This window comes from Diadema antillarum, unplaced genomic scaffold (genome assembly GCF_040938485.1).
Source record: "Diadema antillarum isolate AM-2024a unplaced genomic scaffold, OU_Dant_1.0 seq00001281_RagTag, whole genome shotgun sequence".
Classification (NCBI taxonomy): Eukaryota; Metazoa; Echinodermata; class Echinoidea; order Diadematoida; family Diadematidae; genus Diadema; species Diadema antillarum.
In genome coordinates this window covers 77683-100485 of record NW_027272061.1, presented here as the reverse complement: position 1 = coordinate 100485, position 22803 = coordinate 77683, and the positions used below count along the sequence as shown (strand labels likewise).

The following is a 22803-nucleotide window of genomic DNA, read 5'->3' as shown; positions in this document are numbered from 1 at the left end:
ATGCAGTATGTCACTAGGTATGATTCAAGAATCACAACCAGACGCATTTTGTACTGTTTTTGTGTTGACAATAATTGGCGGTATCCACATGCCTCCAGATTTACACCATCGATGATTCTTGAATCTTTTCGATTTCATTACAGGCTTCTGCTGGTGTTTGTTCTCTTAGCAATTGTACAGTTTAGTGTAGCACAAGAGGTAAGTACAGTCAATTCTTCATTTGCATGATTTAAAAAAACGTAAAGGGAAAGTATCATGACTGTCCAGGAAAAAAGGGCAAACAAAAAGGGTCTGGAATGAGACTAGTCACAGTTTAGGCTCCGCCTACTTTGCCTTATTTGACTGAAGAGATCGTAGTTTGACGGGGCGTTGCCCAGTCATTGTGCCTGATTGACAGACTGTATGCATATTTTAAATGAATTATTCATCAACTTGAACACTGTCCGCCCAGTTCCCAAAGTTCGGGTTGCAAAGTTTGGGGCTCCTGCGTTGGAGAAGCCCTGTGTTAGGCGTTGTGCCTGGTGTCCACATATGTTTTCAGTATTCCGTATGGGATTTCTCCTTATGTAGTGTGTGGTCTAAACATATCTTCTAAATATTTTGGAGCTGCTTTTGTCTTAATTTCATTTTATTAGGTGATCCGAGTATCCTTCGGATCACCTTCTGTATCTGTACGGATTCTTTCTTCTTCTTTCTTTCTTTATTTCTCCGCAAAAGTTGTGCAGAGGTTAGCTCAGAAAGTCCGCTGCCTATCAATTTCAAAATCATACCATGTATGCATCATGTCCCAAAGACGACAAATCTAATGTATCAATGTGATCAGTTGACCGTGACGTCACTATGACGTCATTATATGAAAACACATTCTCAATCATATCTCATTAATGGAATAAAAATTTTCAATGAAATTTACGTCACATATATTTGAAGTTATGCGCATTTTACTCATGTTCTCAAAATTCATATTTTCTCTTAAAACGTGCGCGTACGCGCGCGTTAAAATATTTGTATGCTCCAATCGAGCTCAAATTTTTTTTGCACACGTTTCAGACCATTTGGAGCATTTTTTGAAAAATTGAAAAAATCGGACGGACGCGTACGCGCGCGCGCATATACGCACGCACAGCTCATATGCAATTGAAATTTCCCGTTTTTTCACACGGATCGGATGTCTGAAATGTCAAGGAATATTTCTACCAAGTTTCAACTCAATCCAACTCAATATGACGTCATACGGGCCCGTCAAAGTTGAAATTCCGCGCGCGCGTCAATGGCGATGTACAGTGCAACTATGCCAAAAAACCACCAATTTTAAATCCGATTTTACTCGTCAGGATGGACGGTGACCCCCCATTTTCTTTACATATTTTGAAAGCTGATGAGTTGTACGTGTCATTTCATAGGGTGGCAATGCTGACAAAATGATTAAAAGATATCAAATTTCTTAATAAAGTAAAAAAAGTAAATTTTCAAAATGACGTCATCAAATTACAAGTTTATTCGAGCGTATCTCACTTATCCTCTGCCAATTTTCTCCCATATTTCAGTATGTTGTAGCTTATGAAATGTTCTTTCATTAATGTAAAAACAACATTTTGATTGGATGACGTCATCGCCTCGTAAAAATGGATTGAATGTATCCTTGTAGAATTTGACCAGTTTACGTGTTATCTCTATGGGAGAGCAGTTTTTCTGGCAGTGAAAATTGACATGACTCTCTTTTTCGAGCACTAGCTCACTTTTGCTTCGGTGAATTTTTCCCAGATTTTAGTATGTTGTAGCTGAGACTTTGGGCTATCGTAAGTGTGCCCTTCATTTTTTCATACGACGTCGGCATCACGTCGAAAAACTTGGTTGAAAATGGCACGTGGCTTCGATGCAGCGTCATTTTGCTTAATACACAGGGCCTATGGAGCATGAAATAGGTCATTGCATAGCGCATCCGACTCGTAATCCTAAGGTCCCTGGTTCGAGGCTCACCCCTGCCAATTTTTTTTTTCATTTTTTTAAACACTTTTTTTCTTCTTTTTCTTTAGTTATTCTTAATCTCCCTTCCTAACTTTATCTTTTTCTGATTTTTTTATGCTTCTCCTTCAAATTTCTATAAAATAACATATTTTTTTCTTTATTTTTCTTTCTTTCTACTACTTTCTGTGCAATAGATGAACAACAACAATGGCTATCAATCCCATATTTTGCACATGTTTAGTTCATGTCACGTACATTATTTCATAAAATAACAACTACTTGATCAGACACCATCTTGGGTATGTAAATTAGGGTCAAAGGTCATAAATGTTTCATCCTGTATCTTGGTGAATACATGTCCTATCTTTCCCATATTTTGCACACACAAAGACCATGTAACAAGGATCATTTCACAAAATAACCACTTTTTGCTCAGACGCCATCTTGGGTGTGCAAAGTGAGGTCAAAGGTCATATGTACTTCTTTCTGTATTTTCGTTATGACGTGTTATCTCTATGGGAGGGATTTTTTTTAATGTGAAAATCGACATGCTTTTCTTTATCGAGCACTAGCTCTCACTTACCCTTCGGTGAATTTCTCCCAGATTTTATGTTGTACCTAAGACTTTGCATTTTGCATCTTGGTGAATACCTGTCCTATCTTTGCCATATTTTGCACACGAATATAGACGATGTCGCAAGAATCATTTCACAAAATAACCACTTTTTCCTCAGATGCCATCTTGGGAGTGTAAAGGTGGGTCAAAGGTCATATGTATTCGTTGCTGTATCTTCGTTATTCAGTGTATACAGAATTGGTACCAAAGATGGCAGATATGACTCCCTTTTCTAAATGAGAATCCAAACCTCACACGGCCAATGTCTCTAAACACAGATGAAACTTGTATTGTCATGCCTATTACGATCAGGACTCGAATCATTGATTAAAAAAAAAATCGGATCACCTTAATTTGTCAGTGATGACAAATTACAATCTCTAGTTAGGTGATCCGAGTATCCTTCGGATCACCTTCTGTATCTGTACGGATTCTTTCTTCTTCTTTCTTTCTTTATTTCTCCGCAAAAGTTGTGCAGAGGTTAGCTCAGAAAGTCCGCTGCCTATCAATTTCAAAATTATACCATGTATGCATCATGTCCCAAAGACGACAAATCTAATGTATCATTGTGATCAGTGGACCGTGACGTCACTATGACGTCATTATATGAAAACACATTCTCAATCATATCTCATTAATGGAATGAAATTTTTCAATGAAATTTACGTCACATATATTTCAAATTATGCGCATTCTACTCATGTTCTCAAAATTCATATTTTCTCTTAAAACGTGCGCGTACGCGCGCGTTGAAATATTTGTATGCTCCAATCGAGCTCAAAATTTTTTTGCACACGTTTCAGACCATTTGGAGCATTTTTTGAAAAATTGAAAAAATCGGACGGACGCGTACGCGCGCGCGCATATACGCACGCACAGCTCATGTGCAATTGAAATTTCCAGTTTTTTCACTTTGATCGGATGTCTGAAATGTTAAGGAATATTTATACCAAGTTTCAAATCAATCCGACTCAATATGACGTCATACGGGCCCGTCAAAGTTGAAATTCCGCGCGCGCGTCAATGGCGATATACAGTGCAACTATGCCAAAAAACTGCCAATTTTAAATCCGATTTTACTCGTCAGGATGGACGGTGACCCCCCATTTTCTGTACATATTTTGAAAGCTGATGAGTTGTACATGTCATTTCATGGGGTGGCAATGCTGACAAAATGATTAAAAGATATCAAATTTCTTAATAAAGTAAAAAAAGTAAATTTTCAAAATGACGTCATCAAATTTCAAGTTCATTCGAGCATATCTCACTAGTCCTTAGTCAATTTTCACCCAGATTTCAGTATGATGTAGCTTATTTAATGTTCTTTCAAACATAGAATTACAATATTTTGATTGGATAACGGTATCACCTCGTAAAAATGGATTAAAAGTAATCTTGTCAAATTTGACCAGTTTACGTGTTATCTCTATGGGAGTGCAGTTTTTCTGGAAATGAAAATTGACATGACTATCTTTATCGAGCACTAGCTCACTTAAGCTTCGGTAAATTTCTCCCAGATTTTAATATGTTGTAGCTGAGACTTTACGCTACCGTAAGTGTGCCCTTCGTTTTTTCATACGATGTCAAAATCACGTCAAAAAATTGGGTTGAAATTCAGGCTTATCTTCGATGTATTGAGATATTTCTTTCTTTCTGCAACTTTCTTTGCAATAACTCAAGAAAAACGGCCTCTATCACTTCTATATTTTGCACATGTTTAGTTCATGTCACGTGAATTATTTCATAAAATAACAGCTACTTGATCGGACACCATCTTGGGTATGTAAATTAGGGTCAAAGGTCATAGGTGTTTCACCCTGTATCTTAGTGAATACATGTCTTATCTTTCCCATATTTTGCACACGCAAAGACCATGTTACAAGGATCATTTCACAAAATAATCACTTTTTACTCAGATGCCATCTTGTCTGTGCAAATTGAGGTCAAAGGTCATATGTACTTCTTTTTGTATCTTCGTTATGACGTGTTATCTCTATGGGAGGGAATTTTCTTTAATGTGAAAATTGACATGATTGTCTTTATCGAGCACTAGCTCACTTACCCTTCGGTGAATTTCTCCCAGATTTTAATATATTGTAGCTGAGACTTTGCGCTATCGTTTCATTTCCTTCGTTTTTTCATACGATGTCGGAATTACGATAAAAAATTGGTTGAAATTAAAGCTTATCTTCTATGTATTGAGATATTTCTTTCTTTCTGCAACTTTCTTTGCAATAACTCAAGAAAAACATGCCCTATCACCCCCATATTTTGCACATGTTTAGTTCATGTCTCGTACATTATTTCATAAAATAACAACTACTAGATCGGACAACATCTTGGGTATGTAAATTAGGGTCAAAGGTCATAAATGTTTCATCTTGTATCTTAGTGAATACCTGTCCTATCTTTCCCATATTTTCCACACGTATAGACGATGTCGCGAGAATCATTTCACAAAATAACCACTATTTCATCAGATGCAATCTTGGGAGTGCAAAGGTGGGTCAAAGGTCATTAGGTGATCCGAGTATCCTTCGGATCACCTATTGTATCTGTACGGATTCTTTATTTATTTCTGGACAAAAGTTGTGCAGCGATTAGCTCAGAAAGTGCTACTCCTATTAATGTCAAAATTCTACCATATATGTATCATGTCACAAAGACGACAGATCTAATAAAATCATAGTGATCAGTCGACCGTGACGTCACTATGACGTCATTATATGAAAACACATTCTCATTCATATCTCATTAATGGAATGGAATTTTTCAATGAAATTTACGTCACATATATTTCAAGTCAAGCGGATTGTACCCATATTTTCAAAAATCATCTCTACCTTAAGACGTGCGCGTACGCGCGCGTTGAAATATTTGTATGCTCCAATCGAGCTCAAAATATTTTTGCATCCGTTTCAGACCATTTGCAGCATTTTTTGAAAAATTGAAAAAATTGGACGGACGCGTACGCGCGCGTGCATATACGCACGCACAGCTCATATGCAATATAAATTTAACGGTTTTTCACACGGATCGGATGTTTGAGATGTCAAGGAATAATTCTACCAAGTTTCAAGTCAATCCGACTCAATATGACGTCATACGGGCCCGTCAAAGTTGAAATTCCGCGCGCGCGTCAATGGCGATATACAGTTCAACTATGCCAAAAAATCGCCAATTTTAAATCCGATTTTACTCGTCAGGATGAACGGTGACCCCCCATTTTCTTTACATATTCTGAAAGCTGATGAGTTGTACATGTCATTTCATGCGGTGGCAATGCTGGCAAAATGATTAAAAGATATCAAATTTCTTAATAAAGTAAAAAAAGCAAATTTTCAAAATGACGTCATCAAATTTCAAGTTTATTCGAGCGTATCTCACTAATTCTTTGCCAATTTTCACTCAGATTTCAGTATGTTGTAGCTTATTTAATGTTCTTTCAAACATAAAATTACAAAATTTTGATTGGATGACGGTATCACCTCGTAAAAATGGATTGAATGTAATCTTGTCGAATTTGACCAGTTTACGTGTTATCTCTATGGGAATGCAGTTTTTCTGGAAATGAAAATTGACATGACTATCTTTATCGAGCACTAGCTCCCTTACCCTTCGGTAAATTTCTCCCAGATTTTGATATGTTGTAGCTGAGACCTTACGCTACCGTAAGTGTGCCCTTTGTTTTTTCATGCGATGTCAGGATCACGTCAAAAATTTTGGTTGTAATTAAAGCTTATCTTCGATGTATTGAGATATTTCTTTCTTTCTGCAACTTTCTTTGCAATAACTCAAGAAAAACAGCCTCTATCACCCCCATATTTTGCACATGTTGAGTTCATGTCACGTACATTATTTCATAAAATAACAACTACTTGATCGCACACCATCTTGGGTATGTAAATTAGGGTGAAAGGTCATAAATGTTTCATACTGTATATTGGTAAATACATGTCCTATCTTTCCCATATTTTGCACAGGCAAAGACCATGATACAAGGATCATTTCACAAAATAACCACTTTTTGCTCAGATGCCATCTTGTCTGTGCAAATTGGGGTCAAAGGTCATATGTTCTTCTTTCTGTATCTTCGTTATGACGTGTTATCTCTATGGGAGGGAATTTTTTTAAATGTGAAAATTGACATGATTGTCTTTATCGAGCACTAGCTCACTTACCCTTTCGGTGAATTTCTCCCAGATTTTAATATGTTGTAGCCGAGACTTTGCGATATCGTTAAAATTCTCTTTGTTTTTCATACGATGTTGGGATCACGTTAAAAAACTTGGTTGAAATTAAAGCTTATCTTCGATGTATTGAGATTTTTCTTTCTTTCTGCAACTTTCTTTGCAACAACTTAAGAAAAACAGCCCCTATCACCCCCATGTTTTGCACATGTTTAGTTCATGTCACGTACATTATTTCATAAAATAACAACTACTTGATCGGACAACATCTTGGGTATGGAAATCAGGGTCAAAGGTCATAAATTTTTCATCCTGTATCTTGGTGAATACCTGTCCTATCTTTCCCATATTTTGCACACTCAAAGACCATGTTACAAGAATCATTTCACAAAATAACTACTTTTTGCTCAGATGCCATCTTGGGAGTGCAAAGTGGGGTCAAAGGTCATATGTACCTCTTTTTCTATCTTCGTGATGACGTGTTATCTCTATGAGAGGGAACATTTCTAGATGTGAAAATTGACATGGTTGTCTTTATCGAGCACTAGCTCACTTACCCTTCGTTGAATTTGTCTCAGATTTTAATATGTTGTAGCGGAGACTTTGCGCTATCGTATGTATGCCTTCGTTTTTTCATACAATGTCGGGATCATGTTAAAAAACTTGGTTGAAATTAAAGCTTATCTTCGATGTATTGAGATATTTCTTTCTTTCTACAACTTTCTTTGCAATAACTCAAGAAAAACAGCCTCTATCACCCCCATATTTTGCACATGTTTAGTTCATGTCATGTTCATTATTTCATAAAATTATAACTACTTGATCGGACAACATCTTGGGTATGTAAATTAGGGTCAAAGGTCATAAATGTTTCATCTTGTATCTTGGTGAATACCTGTCCTATCTTTCCCATATTTTGCTCACGTATAAACGATGTCGCAAGAATCATTTCACAAAATAAACTCTTTTTCGTCAGATGCCATCTTGGGAGTGTAAAGGTGGGTCAAAGGTCATATGTATTTGTTGCTGTATCTTTGTTATCTAGTGTATACAGAATTTAGTACCAAAGATGGCAGATATGACTCCCTTTTCTAAATGAGAATCCAAACATCACACGACCAATGTCTCTAAACACAGATGAAACCTGTATGGTCATGCCTATTGCGATCAGGACTGGAATCATTGATTACAAAAAATCGGATCACCTTAATTTGTCAGTAATGACAAATTACAATCTCTAGTGTTAAACTTCCCGTTGTCACAAAAAAGTTCTTTCTCCTCAAATGTTGTGTAGAGGTTAGCTCAGAAAGTCCTCATCCTATCAATGTCAAAATTATACCATATATGTATCATGTCCCAAAGACGACAGATCTAATAAAATCATAGTGATCAGTCGAAAGTGACGTCACTATGACGTCATTATATGAAAAATCATTCTCATTCATATCTCATTAATGGAATGGAATTTTTCTATGAAATTTACCTCACATATAGTTCGAATCAAGTTGATTCTATTCATGTTCTCAAAATTCATCTGTACTCTTCAAACGTGCGCGTACGCGCGCGTTGAAATATTTGTATGCTCCAATCGAGCTCAAAATTTTTTTGCACACGTTTTAGACCATTTGGAGCATTTTTTAAAAAATTGAAAAAATCGGACGGACGCGTACGCGTGCGCGCATATACGCACGCACAGCTAATATGCAATAGAAATTTCCCGTTTTTTCACTCAGATCGGATATCTGAAATGTCAAGGAATATTTCGACCAAGTTTCAAATCAATCCAACTCAATTTGACGTCATGCGGGCCCGTCAAAGTTGAAATTCCGCGCGCGCGTCAATGGCGATATACAGTGCAACTATGCCAAAAAACCGCCAATTTTAAACCCGATTTTACTCGTCAGGATGGACGGTGACCCTCTATTTTCTTTAAATATTTCGAAAGCTGATGAGATGTACATGTCATTTCATGGGTTGACAATGCTGAAAAAATGATTAAAAAATATCAAATTTCTTAATGAAATAAAAAGAGTAAATTTTCAAAATGACGTCATCAAATTTCAAGGTTACTCGAGCGTATCTCACTTATCCTTTGCCGATTTTGGCCCAGATTTCAGTATGTTGTAGCTTATTAAATAGTCTTTCATTAACGTAATAACACATTTTAGCTTGGATGACGTTATCACCTCGTAAAAATGGATTGAACGTAACCATGTCAATTTTGGCCAGTTTACGTGTTATCTCTATGGGAGTGCAGTTTTTCTGGAAATGAAAATTGACATGACTATCTTTATCAATCACTAGCTCACTTATGCTTCGGTGAATTTCTCCCAGATTTTAATATGTTGTAGCTGAGACTTTGGGCTATCGCTAATGATCCCTTCGTTTTTTCATACGATGTCGGGATCACGTCAAAAAACTTGGTTGAAATTAAAGCTTATCTTCGATGTATTGAAATATTTCTTTCTTTTTGCAACTTCATGTGCAATAACTCAAGAAAAACATACCCTATCACCACCATATTTTGCACATGTTTAGTTCATGTCACGAACATCATTTCATAAAATAACAACTACTTGATCAGACGCCATCTTGGGTATGTAAATTAGAGTCAAAGGTCATAGATGTTTCATCCTGTATCTTGGTGAATATATGTCCTATCTTTCCAATATTTTGCACACGTAAAGACCATGTTACAGGGATCATTTCACAAATTAACCACTTTTTGCTCAAATGCCATCTTGTCTGTGCAAAGTGGGGTCAAAGGTCATGTGTACTTCTTTTTCTATCTTCGCTATGACGTGTTATCTCTATGGGAGGGAATTTTTTAGATGTGAAAATTGACATGACTCTCTTTATCGAGCACTATCTTACTTATGCTCCGGTGAATTTCTCTCAGATTTTAATATGTTGTAGCTGAGACTTTGCACTATCAGCACTCGAATCATTGATAAAAAAAAATCGGATCACCTTAATTTGTCAGTGATGACAAATTACAATCTCTAGTCTTCTTCTTCTTTCTTTATTTCTCCCCAAAAGTTGTGCAGAGGTTAGCTCAGAAAGTACTATGCCTATCAAGTTCAAACTTATACCATGTATGTATCGTGTCCCAAAGACGGCAATCGAACTAAAATCAAAGTGATCAGGCGACCGTGACGTCACTATGACGTCATTATATGAAAACACATTCTCAATCATATCTCATTAATGGAATGAAGTTTTTCAATGAAATTCACGTCACATTTATTTCAAGTTATGCGCATTCTACTCATATTCTCAAAATTCACATTTTCTCTTGGTACGTGCGCGTACGCGCGCGTTGAAATATTTGTATGCTCAAATCGAGCTCAAATTTTTTTTGCACACGTTTCAGACCATTTAGAGCATTTTTTGAAAAATTGAAAAAATCGGACGGACGCGTACGCGCGCGCGCATATACGCACGCACAGCTCATATGCAATAGAAATTTTCAGTTTTTTCACACGGATCGGATGTCCACAATGTCAAGGAATATTTCTATCAAGTTTCAAGTCGATCCGACTCAATATGACATCATACGGGCCCGTCAAATTCAAAATTCCGCGCGTGCGTCAATGGGGATACACTGTGCAACTATGCCAAAAAACCGCCAATTTTAAATCGGATTTTACTCGTCAGGATGGACGATGACCCCCCATTTTCTTGACATATTCTAAAAGCTGATGAGTTGTACATGTCATTTCATGGGTTGGCGATACTGAAAAAATGATTAAAAGATATCAAATTTCTTAATAAAGTAAACAAAGTAAATTTTCCAAATGACGTCATCAAATTTCAAATTCACTCGAGCGTATCTCACTTAAATTTCGCCAATTTTCACCCAGATTTCAGTATGTTGTAGCTTATGAAATGTTCTTTCATCAATGTGATAACAACATTTTGATTGGATAACGTCATCACCTCGTAAAAATGGATTGAAAGTATCCTTGTAAAATTTCACCAGTTTACGTGTTATCTCTATGGGAGTGCAGTTTTTCTGGCAGTGAAAATTGACATGACTCTCTTTTTCGAGCACTAGCTCACTTATGCTTCGGTGAATTTCTCCCAGATTTTAGTATGTTGTAGCTGAGACTTTGGGCTATCGTAAGTGTGCCCTCCATTTTTTCATACAACGTTGGTATCACATCGAAAAACTTGGTTGAAAAATTGCATGTGGCTTCGATGCAGCGTCATTTTGCTTAATACACAGGGCCTATGGAGCATGAAATAGGTCATTGCATAGCGCATCCGACTCGTAATCCTAAGGTCCCTGGTTCGATGCTCACCCCTGCCAGTTTTTTTTTTTTTTTTGAACACTTTTTTTCCTTTTTTTTCTTTAGTTAGTCTTAATCTCCTTTCCTAACTTTATCTTTTTCTGATTTTTTCATGCTTCTCCTTCAAATTTCTATAAAAATAACATAATTTTTTCTTTATTTTTCTTTCTTTCTACTACTTTCTGTGCAATAGATGAACAACAACAATGGCTATTAATCCCATATTTTGCACATGTTTTGTTCATGTCACGTACATTATTTCATAAAATAACAATTACTTGATCGGACACCATCTTGGGTATGTAAATTAGGGTCAAAGGTCATAAATGTTTTATCCTGTATCTTGGTGAATACATGTCCTATCTCTCCCATATTTTGCACACACAAAGACCATGTTACAAGAATCATTTCACAAAATAACCACTTTTTGCTCAGATGTCATCATGTCTGTGCAAAGTGGGGTCAAAGGTCATATATTCTTTCTGTATCTTCATTATGACGTGTTATCTCTATGGGAGTGCAGTTTTTCTGCGAATGAAGCTATGACAATCTTTTTCGAGCAATAGCTCACTTATGCTTCGGTGAATTTCTCCCAGATCTTAATATGTTGTAGCTGAGACTTTGGGCTATTGTATTTTACCCTTCGTTTTTTTCATACGATGTCGGGATCACGTTAAAAAACGTGGTTGAATTTAAAGCTTATCTTCAATGTATTGAGATGTTTCTTTTCTTTCTGCAACTTTCTTTGCAATAACTCAAGAAAAACAGCATCTATCACCCTCAAATTTTGCACATGTTTAGTTCATGTCACGTACATTATTTCATAAAATAACAACTTCTTGATCAGACACCATCTTGGGTATGTAAATTGGGGTCAAAGGTCATAAATGTTTCATTCTGTATCTTAGTGAATACATGTCCTGTCTCTTCCATATTTTGCACACGCAAAGACCATGTTACAAGAATCATTTTACAAAATAACCACATTTTGCTTAGATGCCATCCTGGCTGTGCAAAGTGAGGTCAGTGGTCAAATATACTTCATTCTGTCTCTTTATTACGACGTGTTATACGGAATATGGTACCAAAGATGGCAGATCTGACTCGCTTTTCTAAATGAGATTCCGAATATCACACGGCGAATGTCCCTAAACACAGATGAAACCTGTATGGTCATGCCTAAATTATATATTTGTTGCTGTATCTTCGTTATCTAGTGTATACAGAATTTGGAACCAAAGATGACAGATTTGACTCCCTTTTCTAAATGAGAATCCAAACATCACACAACCAATGTCTCTAAACACAGATGAAACCTGTATGGTGTTGCCTATTGCGATCAGACCTCGAATCATTGATTAAAAAAAAATCGGATCACCTTAATTTGTCAGTGATGACAAATTACAATCTCTAGTGTTTTACTTCCCGTTGTCACAAAAAAGTTCTTTCTCCTCAAATGTTGTGTAGAGGTTAGCTCAGAAAGTCCTCATCCTATCAATGTCAAAATTATACCATATATGTATCATGTCCCAAAGACGACAGATCTAATAAAATCATAGTGATCAGTCGAAAGTGACGTCACTATGACGTCATTATATGAAAACACATTCTCATTCATATCTCATTAATGGAATGAAATTTTTTTATGAAATTTACCTCACATATAGTTCGAATCAAGTTGATTCTACTCATGTTCTCAAAATTCATCTGTACTCTTCAAACGTGCGCGTACGCGCGCGTTCAAATATTTGTATGCTCCAATCGAGCTCAAAATTTTTTTGGACACGTTTCAGACCATTTGGAGCATTTTTTGAAAAATTGAAAAAATCGGACGGACGCGTACGCGTGCGCGCATATACGCACGCACAGCTAATATGCAATAGAAATTTCCCGTTTTTTCACTCAGATCGGATATCTGAAATGTCAAGGAATATTTCTACCAAGTTTCAAATCATTCCAACTCAATATGACGTCATGCGGGCCCGTCAAAGTTGAAATTCCGCGCGCGCGTCAATGGCGATATACAGTGCAACTATGCCAAAAAAACCGCCAATTTTAAACCCAATTTTACACGTCAGGATGGACGGTGACCCCCCATTTTCTTTACATATTTTAAAACCTGATGAGTTGTACATGTCATTTCATGGGGTGGCAATGCTGACAAAATGATTAAAAGATAGCAAATTTCTTAATAAAGTAAAAAAAGTAAATTTTCAAAATGACGTCATCAAATTTCAAGTTCATTCGAGCGTATCTCACTAGTCCTTTGTCAATTTTCACCCAGATTTCAGTATGTTGTAGCTTATTTAATGTTCTTTCAAACATAAATCTACAAAATTTTGATTGGATAACGGTATCACCTCGTAAAAATGGATTGAAAGTAACCTTGTCAAATTTGACCAGTTTACGTGTTATCTCTATGGGAGTGCAGTTTTTCTGGAAATGAAAATTGACATGACTATCTTTATCGAGCACTAGCTCACTTATCCTTCCGTAAATTTCTCCCAGATTTTGATATGTTGTAGCTGAGACTTTACGCTACCGTAAGTTTGCCCTTCGTTTTTTTCATACGATGTCGGAATCACGTCAAAAATTTTGGTTGAATTTCAGGCTTATCTTCGATGTATTGAGATATTTCTTTCTTTCTGCAACTTTCTTTGCAATAACTCAAGAAAAACACGCTCTATCACTTCTATATTTCGCACATGTTTAGTTCATGTCACGTACATTATTTCATAAAATAACAACTACTTGATCGGACACCATCTTGGGTATGTAAATTAGGGTCAAAAGTCATAAGTGTTTCATCCTGTATCTTAGTGAATACATGTCCTGTCTTTCCCATATTTTGCAAACACAAAGACCATGTTACAAGGATCATTTCACAAAATAACCACTTTTTACTCAGATGCCATCTTGTCTGTGCAAATTGAGGTCAAAGGTCATATGTACTTCTTCGTTATGACGTGTTATCTCTATGGGAGGGAATTTTTTTAAATGTGAAAATTGACATGATTGTCTTTATCGAGCACTAGCTCACTTACCCTTCGGTGAATTTCTCCCCGATTTTGATATGTTGTAGCTGAGACTTTACGCTACCGTTGCGCCCTTCGTTTTTTCATACGATGTCGGGATCACGTCAAAAAATTTTGGTTTGAATTTCAGGCTTATCTTCGATGTATTGAGATATTTCTTTCTTTCTGCAACTTTCTTTGCAATAACTCAAGAAAAACACGCCCTATCACCCCCATATTTTGCACATGTTTAGTTCATGTCACGTACATTATTTCATAAAATAACAACTACTTGATCGGACACCATCTTGGGTATGTAAATTAGGGTCAAAGGTCATAAATGTTTCATCTTGTATCTTGGCGAATACCTGTCCTATCTTTCCCATATTTTGGACACGTATAGACGATGTCGCAAGAATCATTTCACAAAATAACCACTTTTTCCTCAGATGCCATCTTGCGAGTGTAAAGGTGGGTCAAAGGTCATATGTATTTGTTGTTGTATCTTCGTTATCTAGTGTATACGGAATTTGGTACCAAAGTTGGCAGATATGACTCCCTTTTCTGAACGAGAATTCAAACATCACACGGCCAACGTTTTTAACAACAGACGAAACCTGTATGGTCATGCCTATTGCGATCAGGACTCGAATCATTGATGAAAAAAAAAATCGGATCACCTTAATTTGTCAGTAATGACAAATTACAATCTCTAGTTTTCTTTATTTCTCCCCAAAAGTTGTGCAGAGGTTAGCTCAGAAAGTGCATTGCCTATCAATGTCAAACTTATACCATATATATATGGTGACCCAAAGACGACAAATCTTGTAAAATCATTGTGATCAGTCGACCGTGACGTCACTATGACGTCATTATATGAAAACACATTTTCATTCATATCTCATTAATGGAATGGAATTTTTCAATCAAATTTACGTCACATATAATTCAAGTCAAGCGCATTCTACTCACATTCTCAAAATTCTTCTATATCTTAAAACGTGCGCGTACGCGCGCGTTGAAATATTTGTATGCTCAAATCGAGCTCAAATTTTTTTTGCACACGTTTCAGACCATTTGGAGCATTTTTTGAAAAATTGAAAAAATTGGACGGACGCGTACGCGCGCGCTCATATACGCACGCACAGCTCATATGCAATAGAAATTTCCCGTTTTTTCACACTTATCGGCTGCCTGAAATGTCATGGAATATTTCTACCAAGTTTCAAGTCAATCCGACTCAATATGAGGTCATACGGGCCCGTCAAAGTTGAAATTCCGCGCGCGCGACGTCAATGGCGATATACAGTACAACTATGCCAAAAAAACTGTCAATTTTAAATCCGATTTTACTCGTCAGGATGGACGGTGACCCTCCATTTTCTGTACATATTTTGAAAGCTGATGAGTTGTACATGTCATTTCATGGGGTGGCAATGCTGACAAAATGATTAAAAGATATCAAATTTCTTAATAAAGTAAAAAAAGTAAATTTTCAAAATGACGCCATCAAATTTCAAGTTCATTTGAGCGTATCTCACTAGTCCTTTGTCAATTTTCACCCAGATTTCAGTATGATGTAGTTTATTTAATGTTCTTTCAAACATAAAATTACAATATTTTGATTGGATAACGGTATCACCCTCGTAAAAATGGATTAAAAGTAATCTTGTCAAATTTGACCAGTTTACGTGTTATCTCTATGGGAGTGCAGTTTTTCTGGAAATGAAAATTGACATGACTATCTTTATCGAGCACTAGCTCACTTACCCTTCGGTAAATTTCTCCCAGATTTTAATATGTTGTAGCTGAGACTTTACCCTACCGTAAGTGTGCCCTTTGTTTTTTCATACGATGTCGGGATCACGTCAAAAAATTGGGTTGAAATTCAGGCTTATCTTCGATGTATTGAGATATTTCTTTCTTTCTGCAACTTTCTTTGCAATAACTCAAGAAAAACGGCCTCTATCACTTCTATATTTTTGCACATGTTTAGTTCATGTCACGTACATTATTTCATAAAATAACAACTACTTGATCGGACACCATCTTGGGTATGTAAAGTAGGGTCAAAGGTCATAAGTGTTTCACCCTGTATCTTAGTGAATACATGTTCTATCTTTCCCATATTTTGCACACGCAAAGACCATATTACAAGGATCATTTCACAAAATAACCACTTTTTACTCAGATGCCATCTTGTCGTTGCAAATTGAGGTCAAAGGTCATATGTACTTCTTTTTGTATCTTCGTTATGACGTGTTATCTCTATGGGAGGGAATTTTCTTTAATGTGAAAAAATTGACATGATTGTCTTTATCGAGCACTAGCTCACTTACCCTTCGGTGAATTTCTCCCAGATTTTAATATGTTGTAGCTGAGACCTTGCGCTATCGTTTTATTTCCTTTGTTTTTTCATACGATGTCGGGATTACGATAAAAAATTGGTTGAAATTAAAGCTTATCTTCTATGTATTGAGATATTTCTTTCTTTCTGCAACTCTCTTTGCAATAACTCAAGAAAAACACGCCCTATCACCCCCATATTTTGCACATGTTTAGTTCATGTCTCGTACATTATTTCATAAAATAACAACTATTAGATCAGACAACATCTTGGGTATGTAAATTAGGGTCAAAGGTCATAAATGTTTCATCTTGTATCTTAGTGAATACCTGTCCTATCTTTCCCATATTTTCCACACGTATAGACGATGTCGCGGGAATCATTTCACAAAATAACCACTATTTCATCAGATGCAATCTTGGGAGTGCAAAGGTGGGTCAAAGGTCATATGTATTCATTGCTGTATCTTCGTTATTCAGTGTATACAGAATTTGGTACCAAAGATGGCAGATATGACTCCCTTTTCTAAATGAGAATGCAAACATCACACGGCCAATGTCTCTAAACACAGATGAAACTTGTATGGTCATGCCTATTGCGATCAGGACTCGAATCATTGATAAAAAAAAAATCGGATCACCTTAATTTGTCAGTGATGACAAATTACAATCTCTAGTTTTTCTTTATTTCTCCCCAAAAGTTGTGCAGAGGTTAGCTCAGAAAGTGCATTGCCTATCAATGTCAAACTTATACCATATATGTATGGTGACCCAAAGACGACAAATCTTGTAAAATCATTGTGATCAGTCGACCGTGACGTCACTATGACGTCATTATATGAAAACACATTTTCATTCATATCTCATTAATGGAATGGAATTTTTCAATCAAATTTACGTCACATATAGTTCAAGTCAAGCGCATTAACTCACATTCTCAAAATTTATCTATATCTTAAAACGTGCGCGTACGCGCGCGTTGAAATATTTGTATGCTCAAATCGAGCTCAAATTTTTTTTGCACACGTTTCAGACCATTTGGAGCATTTTTTGAAAAATTGAAAAAATTGGACGGACGCGTACGCGCGCGCTCATATACGCACGCACAGCTCATATGCAATAGAAATTTCCCGTTTTTTCACACTTATCGGCTGCCTGAAATGTCAAGGAATATTTCTACCAAGTTTCAAGTCAATCCGACTCAATATGAGGTGATACGGGCCCGTCAAAGTTGAAATTCCGCGCGCGCGTCAATGGCGATATACAGTACAATTATGCCAAAAAACTGCCAATTTTAAATCCGATTTTACTCGTCAGGATGGACGGTGACCCTCCATTTTCTGTACATATTTTGAAAGCTGATGAGTTGTACATGTCATTTCATGGGGTGGCAATGCTGACAAAATGATTAAAAGATATCAAATTTCTTAATAAAGTAAAAAAAGTAAATTTTCAAAATGACGTCATCAAATTTCAAGTTCATTCGAGCGTATCTCACTAGTCCTTTGTCAATTTTCACCCAGATTTCAGTATGATGTAGCTTATTTAATGTTCTTTCAAACATAAAATTACAATATTTCGATTGGATAACGGTATCACCTCGTAAAAATGGATTAAAAGTAATCTTGTCAAATTTGACCAGTTTACGTGTTATCTCTATGGGAGTGCAGTTTTTCTGGAAATGAAAATTGACATGACTATCTTTATCGAGCACTAGCTCACTTAAGCTTCGGTAAATTTCTCCCAGATTTTAATATGTTGTAGCTGAGACTTTACCCTACCGTAATAGTGCCCTTTGTTTTTTCATACGATGTCGGAATCACGTCAAAAAATTGGGTTGAAATTCAGGCTTATCTTCGATGTATTGAGATATTTCTTTCTTTCTGCAACTTTCTTTGCAATAACTCAAGAAAAACGGCCTCTATCACTTCTATATTTTGCACATGTTTAGTTCATGTCACGTACATTATTTCATAAAATAACAACTACTTGATCGGACACCATCTTGGGTATGTAAAGTAGGGTCAAAGGTCATAAGTGTTTCACCCTGTATCTTAGTGAATACATGTCCTATCTTTCCCATATTTTGCACACGCAAAGACCATAATACAAGGATCATTTCATAAAATAACCACTTTTTACTCAGATGCCATCTTGTCGTTGCAAATTGAGGTCAAAGGTCAATTGCACTTCTTTTTGTATCTTCGTTATGACGTGTTATCTCTATGGGAGAGAATTTTCTTTAATGTGAAAATTGACATGATTGTCTTTATCGAGCACTAGCTCACTTACCCTTTGGTGAATTTCTCCCAGATTTTAATATGTTGTAGCTGAGACTTTGCGCTATCGTTTTGTTTCCTTGGTTTTTTTCATACGATGTCGGGATTACGATAAAAAATTGGTTGAAATTAAAGCTTATCTTCTATGTATTGAGATATTTCTTTCTTTCTGCAACTCTCTTTGCAATAACTCAAGAAAAACACGCCCTATCACCCCCATATTTTGCACATGTTTAGTTCATGTCTCGTACATTATTTCATAAAATAACAACTACTAGATCAGACAACATCTTGGGTATGTAAATTAGGGTCAAAGGTCATAAATGTTTCATCTTGTATCTTAGTGAATACCTGTCCTATCTTTCCCATATTTTCCACACGTATAGACGATGTCGCGAGAATCATTTCACAAAATAACCACTATTTCATCAGATGCAATCTTGGGAGTGCAAAGGTGGGTCAAAGGTCATATGTATTCATTGCTGTATCTTCGTTATTCAGTGTATACAGAATTTGGTACCAAAGATGGCAGATATGACTCCCTTTTCTAAATGAGAATGCAAACATCACACGGCCAATGTCTCTAAACACAGATGAAACTTGTATGGTCATGCCTATTGCGATCAGGACTCGAATCATTGATAAAACAAAAAATCGGATCACCTTAATTTGTCAGTGATGACAAATTACAATCTCTAGTCTTCTTTGTTTCTTTATTTCTCCGCAAAAGTTGTGCAGAGGTTAGCTCAGAAAGTCCGCTGCCTATCAATTTAAAAATTATACCATGTATGCATCATGTCCCAAAGACGACAAATCTAATGTATCATTGTGATCAGTCGACCGTGACGTCACTATGACGTCATTATATGAAAACACATTCTCAATCATATCTCATTAATGGAATGAAATTTTTCAATGAAATTTACGTCACATATATTTCAAATTATGCGCATTCTACTCATGTTCTCAAAATTCATATTTTCTCTTAAAACGTGCGCGTACGCGCGCGTTGAAATATTTGTATGCTCCAATCGAGCTCAAAATTTTTTTGCACACGTTTCAGACCATTTGAAGCATTTTTTGAAAAATTGAAAAAATCGGACGGACGCGTACGCGCGCGCGCATATACGCACGCACAGCTCATGTGCAATTGAAATTTCCAGTTTTTTCACTTTGATCGGATGTCTGAAATGTTAAGGAATATTTATACCAAGTTTCAAATCAATGCGACTCAATATGACGTCATACGGGCCCGTCAAAGTTGAAATTCCGCGCGCGCGTCAATGGCGATATACAGTGCAACTATGCCAAAAAACTGCTAATTTTAAATTCGATTTTACTCGTCAGGATGGACGGTGACCCCCCATTTTCTTTACATATTTTAAAACCTGATGAGTTGTACATGTCATTTCATGGGGTGGCAATGCTGACAAAATGATTAAAAGATAGCAAATTTCTTAATAAAGTAAAAAAAGTAAATTTTCAAAATGACGTCATCAAATTTCAAGTTCATTCGAGCGTATCTCACTAGTCCTTTATCAATTTTCACCCAGATTTCAGTATGATGTAGCTTATTTAATGTTCTTTCAAACATAGAATTACAAAACTTTGATTGGATAACGGTATCATTTCGTAAAAATGGATTGAAAGTAACCTTGTCAAATTTGACCAGTTTACGTGTTATCTCTATGGGAGTGCAGTTTTTCTGGAAATGAAAATTGACATGACTATCTTTATCGAGCACTAGCTCACTTACCCTACGGTAAATTTCTCCCAGATTTCGATATGTTGTAGCTGAGACTTTACGCTACCGTTATTGTGCCCTTCGTTTTTTCATACGATGTCGGGATCACGTCAAAAATTTTGGTTGAAATTCAGGCTTATCTTCGATGTATTGAGATAGTTCTTTCTTTCTGCAACTTTCTTTGCAATAACTCAAAAAAAAAAACACGCCCTATCACTTCTATATTTCGCACATGTTTAGTTCATGTCACGTACATTATTTCATAAAATAACAACTACTTGATCGGACACCATCTTGGGTATGTAAATTAGGGTCAAAGGTCATAAGTGTTTCATCCTGTATCTTAGTGAATACATGTCTAATCTTTCTCATGTTTTGCAAACGCAAAGACCATGTTACAAGGATCATTTCACAAAATAACCACTTTTTACTCAGATGCCATCTTGTCTGTGCAAATTGAGGTCAAAGGTCATATGTACTTCTTTTTGTATCTTCGTTATGACGTGTTATCTCTATGGGAGGGAATTTTTTTTAATGTGAAAATTGACATGATTGTCTTTATCGAGCACTAGCTCACTTACCCTTCGGTGAATTTCTCCCAGATTTTAATATGTTGTAGCTGAGACTTTGCGCTATCGTTAAATTTGATTTTGTTTTTTCATACGATGTCGGGATCACGATAAAAAACTTGGTTGAAATTAAAGCTTATCTTCTATGTATGGAGATATTTCTTTCTTTCTGCAACTTTCTTTGCAATAACTCAAGAAAAACACGCCCTATCACCCCCATATTCTGCACATGTTTAGTTCATGTCACGTACATTATTTCATAAAATAACAACTACTTGATCGGACAACATCTTGGGTATGTAAATTAGGGTCAAAGGTCATAAATGTTTCATCTTGTATCTTGGCGAATACCTGTCCTATCTTTCCCATATTTTGCACACGTATAGACGATGTCGCAAGAATCGTTTCACAAAATAACCACTTTTTCCTCAGATGCCATCTTGGGAGTGTAAAGGTGGGTCAAAGGTCATATGTATTTGTTGTTGTATCTTCGTTATCTAGTGTATACGGAATTTGGTACCAAAGATGGCAGATATGACTCCCTTTTCTAAACGAGAATTCAAACATCACACGGCCAACGTTTTTAACAACAGACGAAACCTGTATGGTCATGCCTATTGCGATCAGGACTCGAATCATTGATGAAAAAAAAAATCGGATCACCTTAATTTGTCAGTAATGACAAATTACAATCTCTAGTTTCAATTGAAGTGCATACATGTCTGTCAAGTAGATGTATACACTATACACATACATACAACGTTTGTGTATTATGATACATATGATAGGAACCCAATATGTAGACAATGTACTGAGGGCCTACATGTATGTCTGAATATGCTTCTCTTTTTTTTTTTTTTCAAGTTAACAAAATTAAGAAGTGCTGGAGAAATTATTATGTACAGGTACTTGTAATTGGCAACAGCAAAAAAAAAAAAAAAATGTCAATGATTTCATGTTTTGTCCATAATTTGATGTTTTGCCCACTACTGGGAGAAAACCTTCATCTTTAATAGTCATTTGACTAAGCTCTTGCTAAAAAAAAAGAATATGCTAGCTACACTTCTCTTTGATGGATTGTGTTTTGTTTGTCTTCCTTTTTATATTGTAAGGATAAGTGGAATAATTACTCCTCTGATGCATCTTGAATTTCTGATTGGTTGGTTAATTTTTTTTGTACTCATTTTTTTTTTTTTTGGTCACATCTGCTGCTTGTACCCTCGACTGTCTTCTTGACTGGCATCAAAGTGAATAATGATATGGATTGACACATTAGGTCCTAATATGCAAAAGACCAAAAACAGTGCCAAATGTTAAATATTATTTGCACATGAATAAAATGTCAAGAACAGCTTGAAGTCATCAAGTAATTAATTGGATGTCTAACAAATTTTTTCAGGATCGCATCCTGCCATTTTTCTCCTATTTTTCTAGTTAGAGGTTCCTACCCAATTCTGCACCAAGTGTGTGAAAAAGTATTGGTAGGTCTTTCAATTTTGTACTCCTACATAGTGCACGAGAAAACATAAATAGGCAATTCAATTTCAGGAATAGGGCAGCTAAAATTACCAATTGACGTTCAAATTTGCCATAGTGCAGCCCAAGTCACCAATTAGTGTACAAATTTGTACATATTGCACCCATCAACTTTGCTGATGAACTACCACAAGCTATCAAAGTTAGAGCTCTATAGTTGTTGTCTGTGTTGTTGTCCTTATAATAATGTAGGCCTACATTATCATTTGGCTGGACAGTCTGCATATAAAAGCCACTCAATGTATGTGA

The 22803-nt window shown here is 36.1% G+C and overlaps 1 protein-coding gene across 1 annotated transcript in view; it reads left to right on the top strand.

The window, feature by feature from the left end:
* LOC139745643 (uncharacterized) overlaps nt 1-22803 on the top strand; it is a gene marked incomplete at its 3' end in the record, with an annotated part of 100720 nt that overhangs the window by 970 nt on the left and 76947 nt on the right. The window contains exon 2 of the mRNA XM_071656042.1: nt 144-198. Coding sequence (XP_071512143.1) covers nt 144-198 — 55 coding nt within the window. The remainder of the gene's footprint in view (nt 1-143; nt 199-22803) is intronic.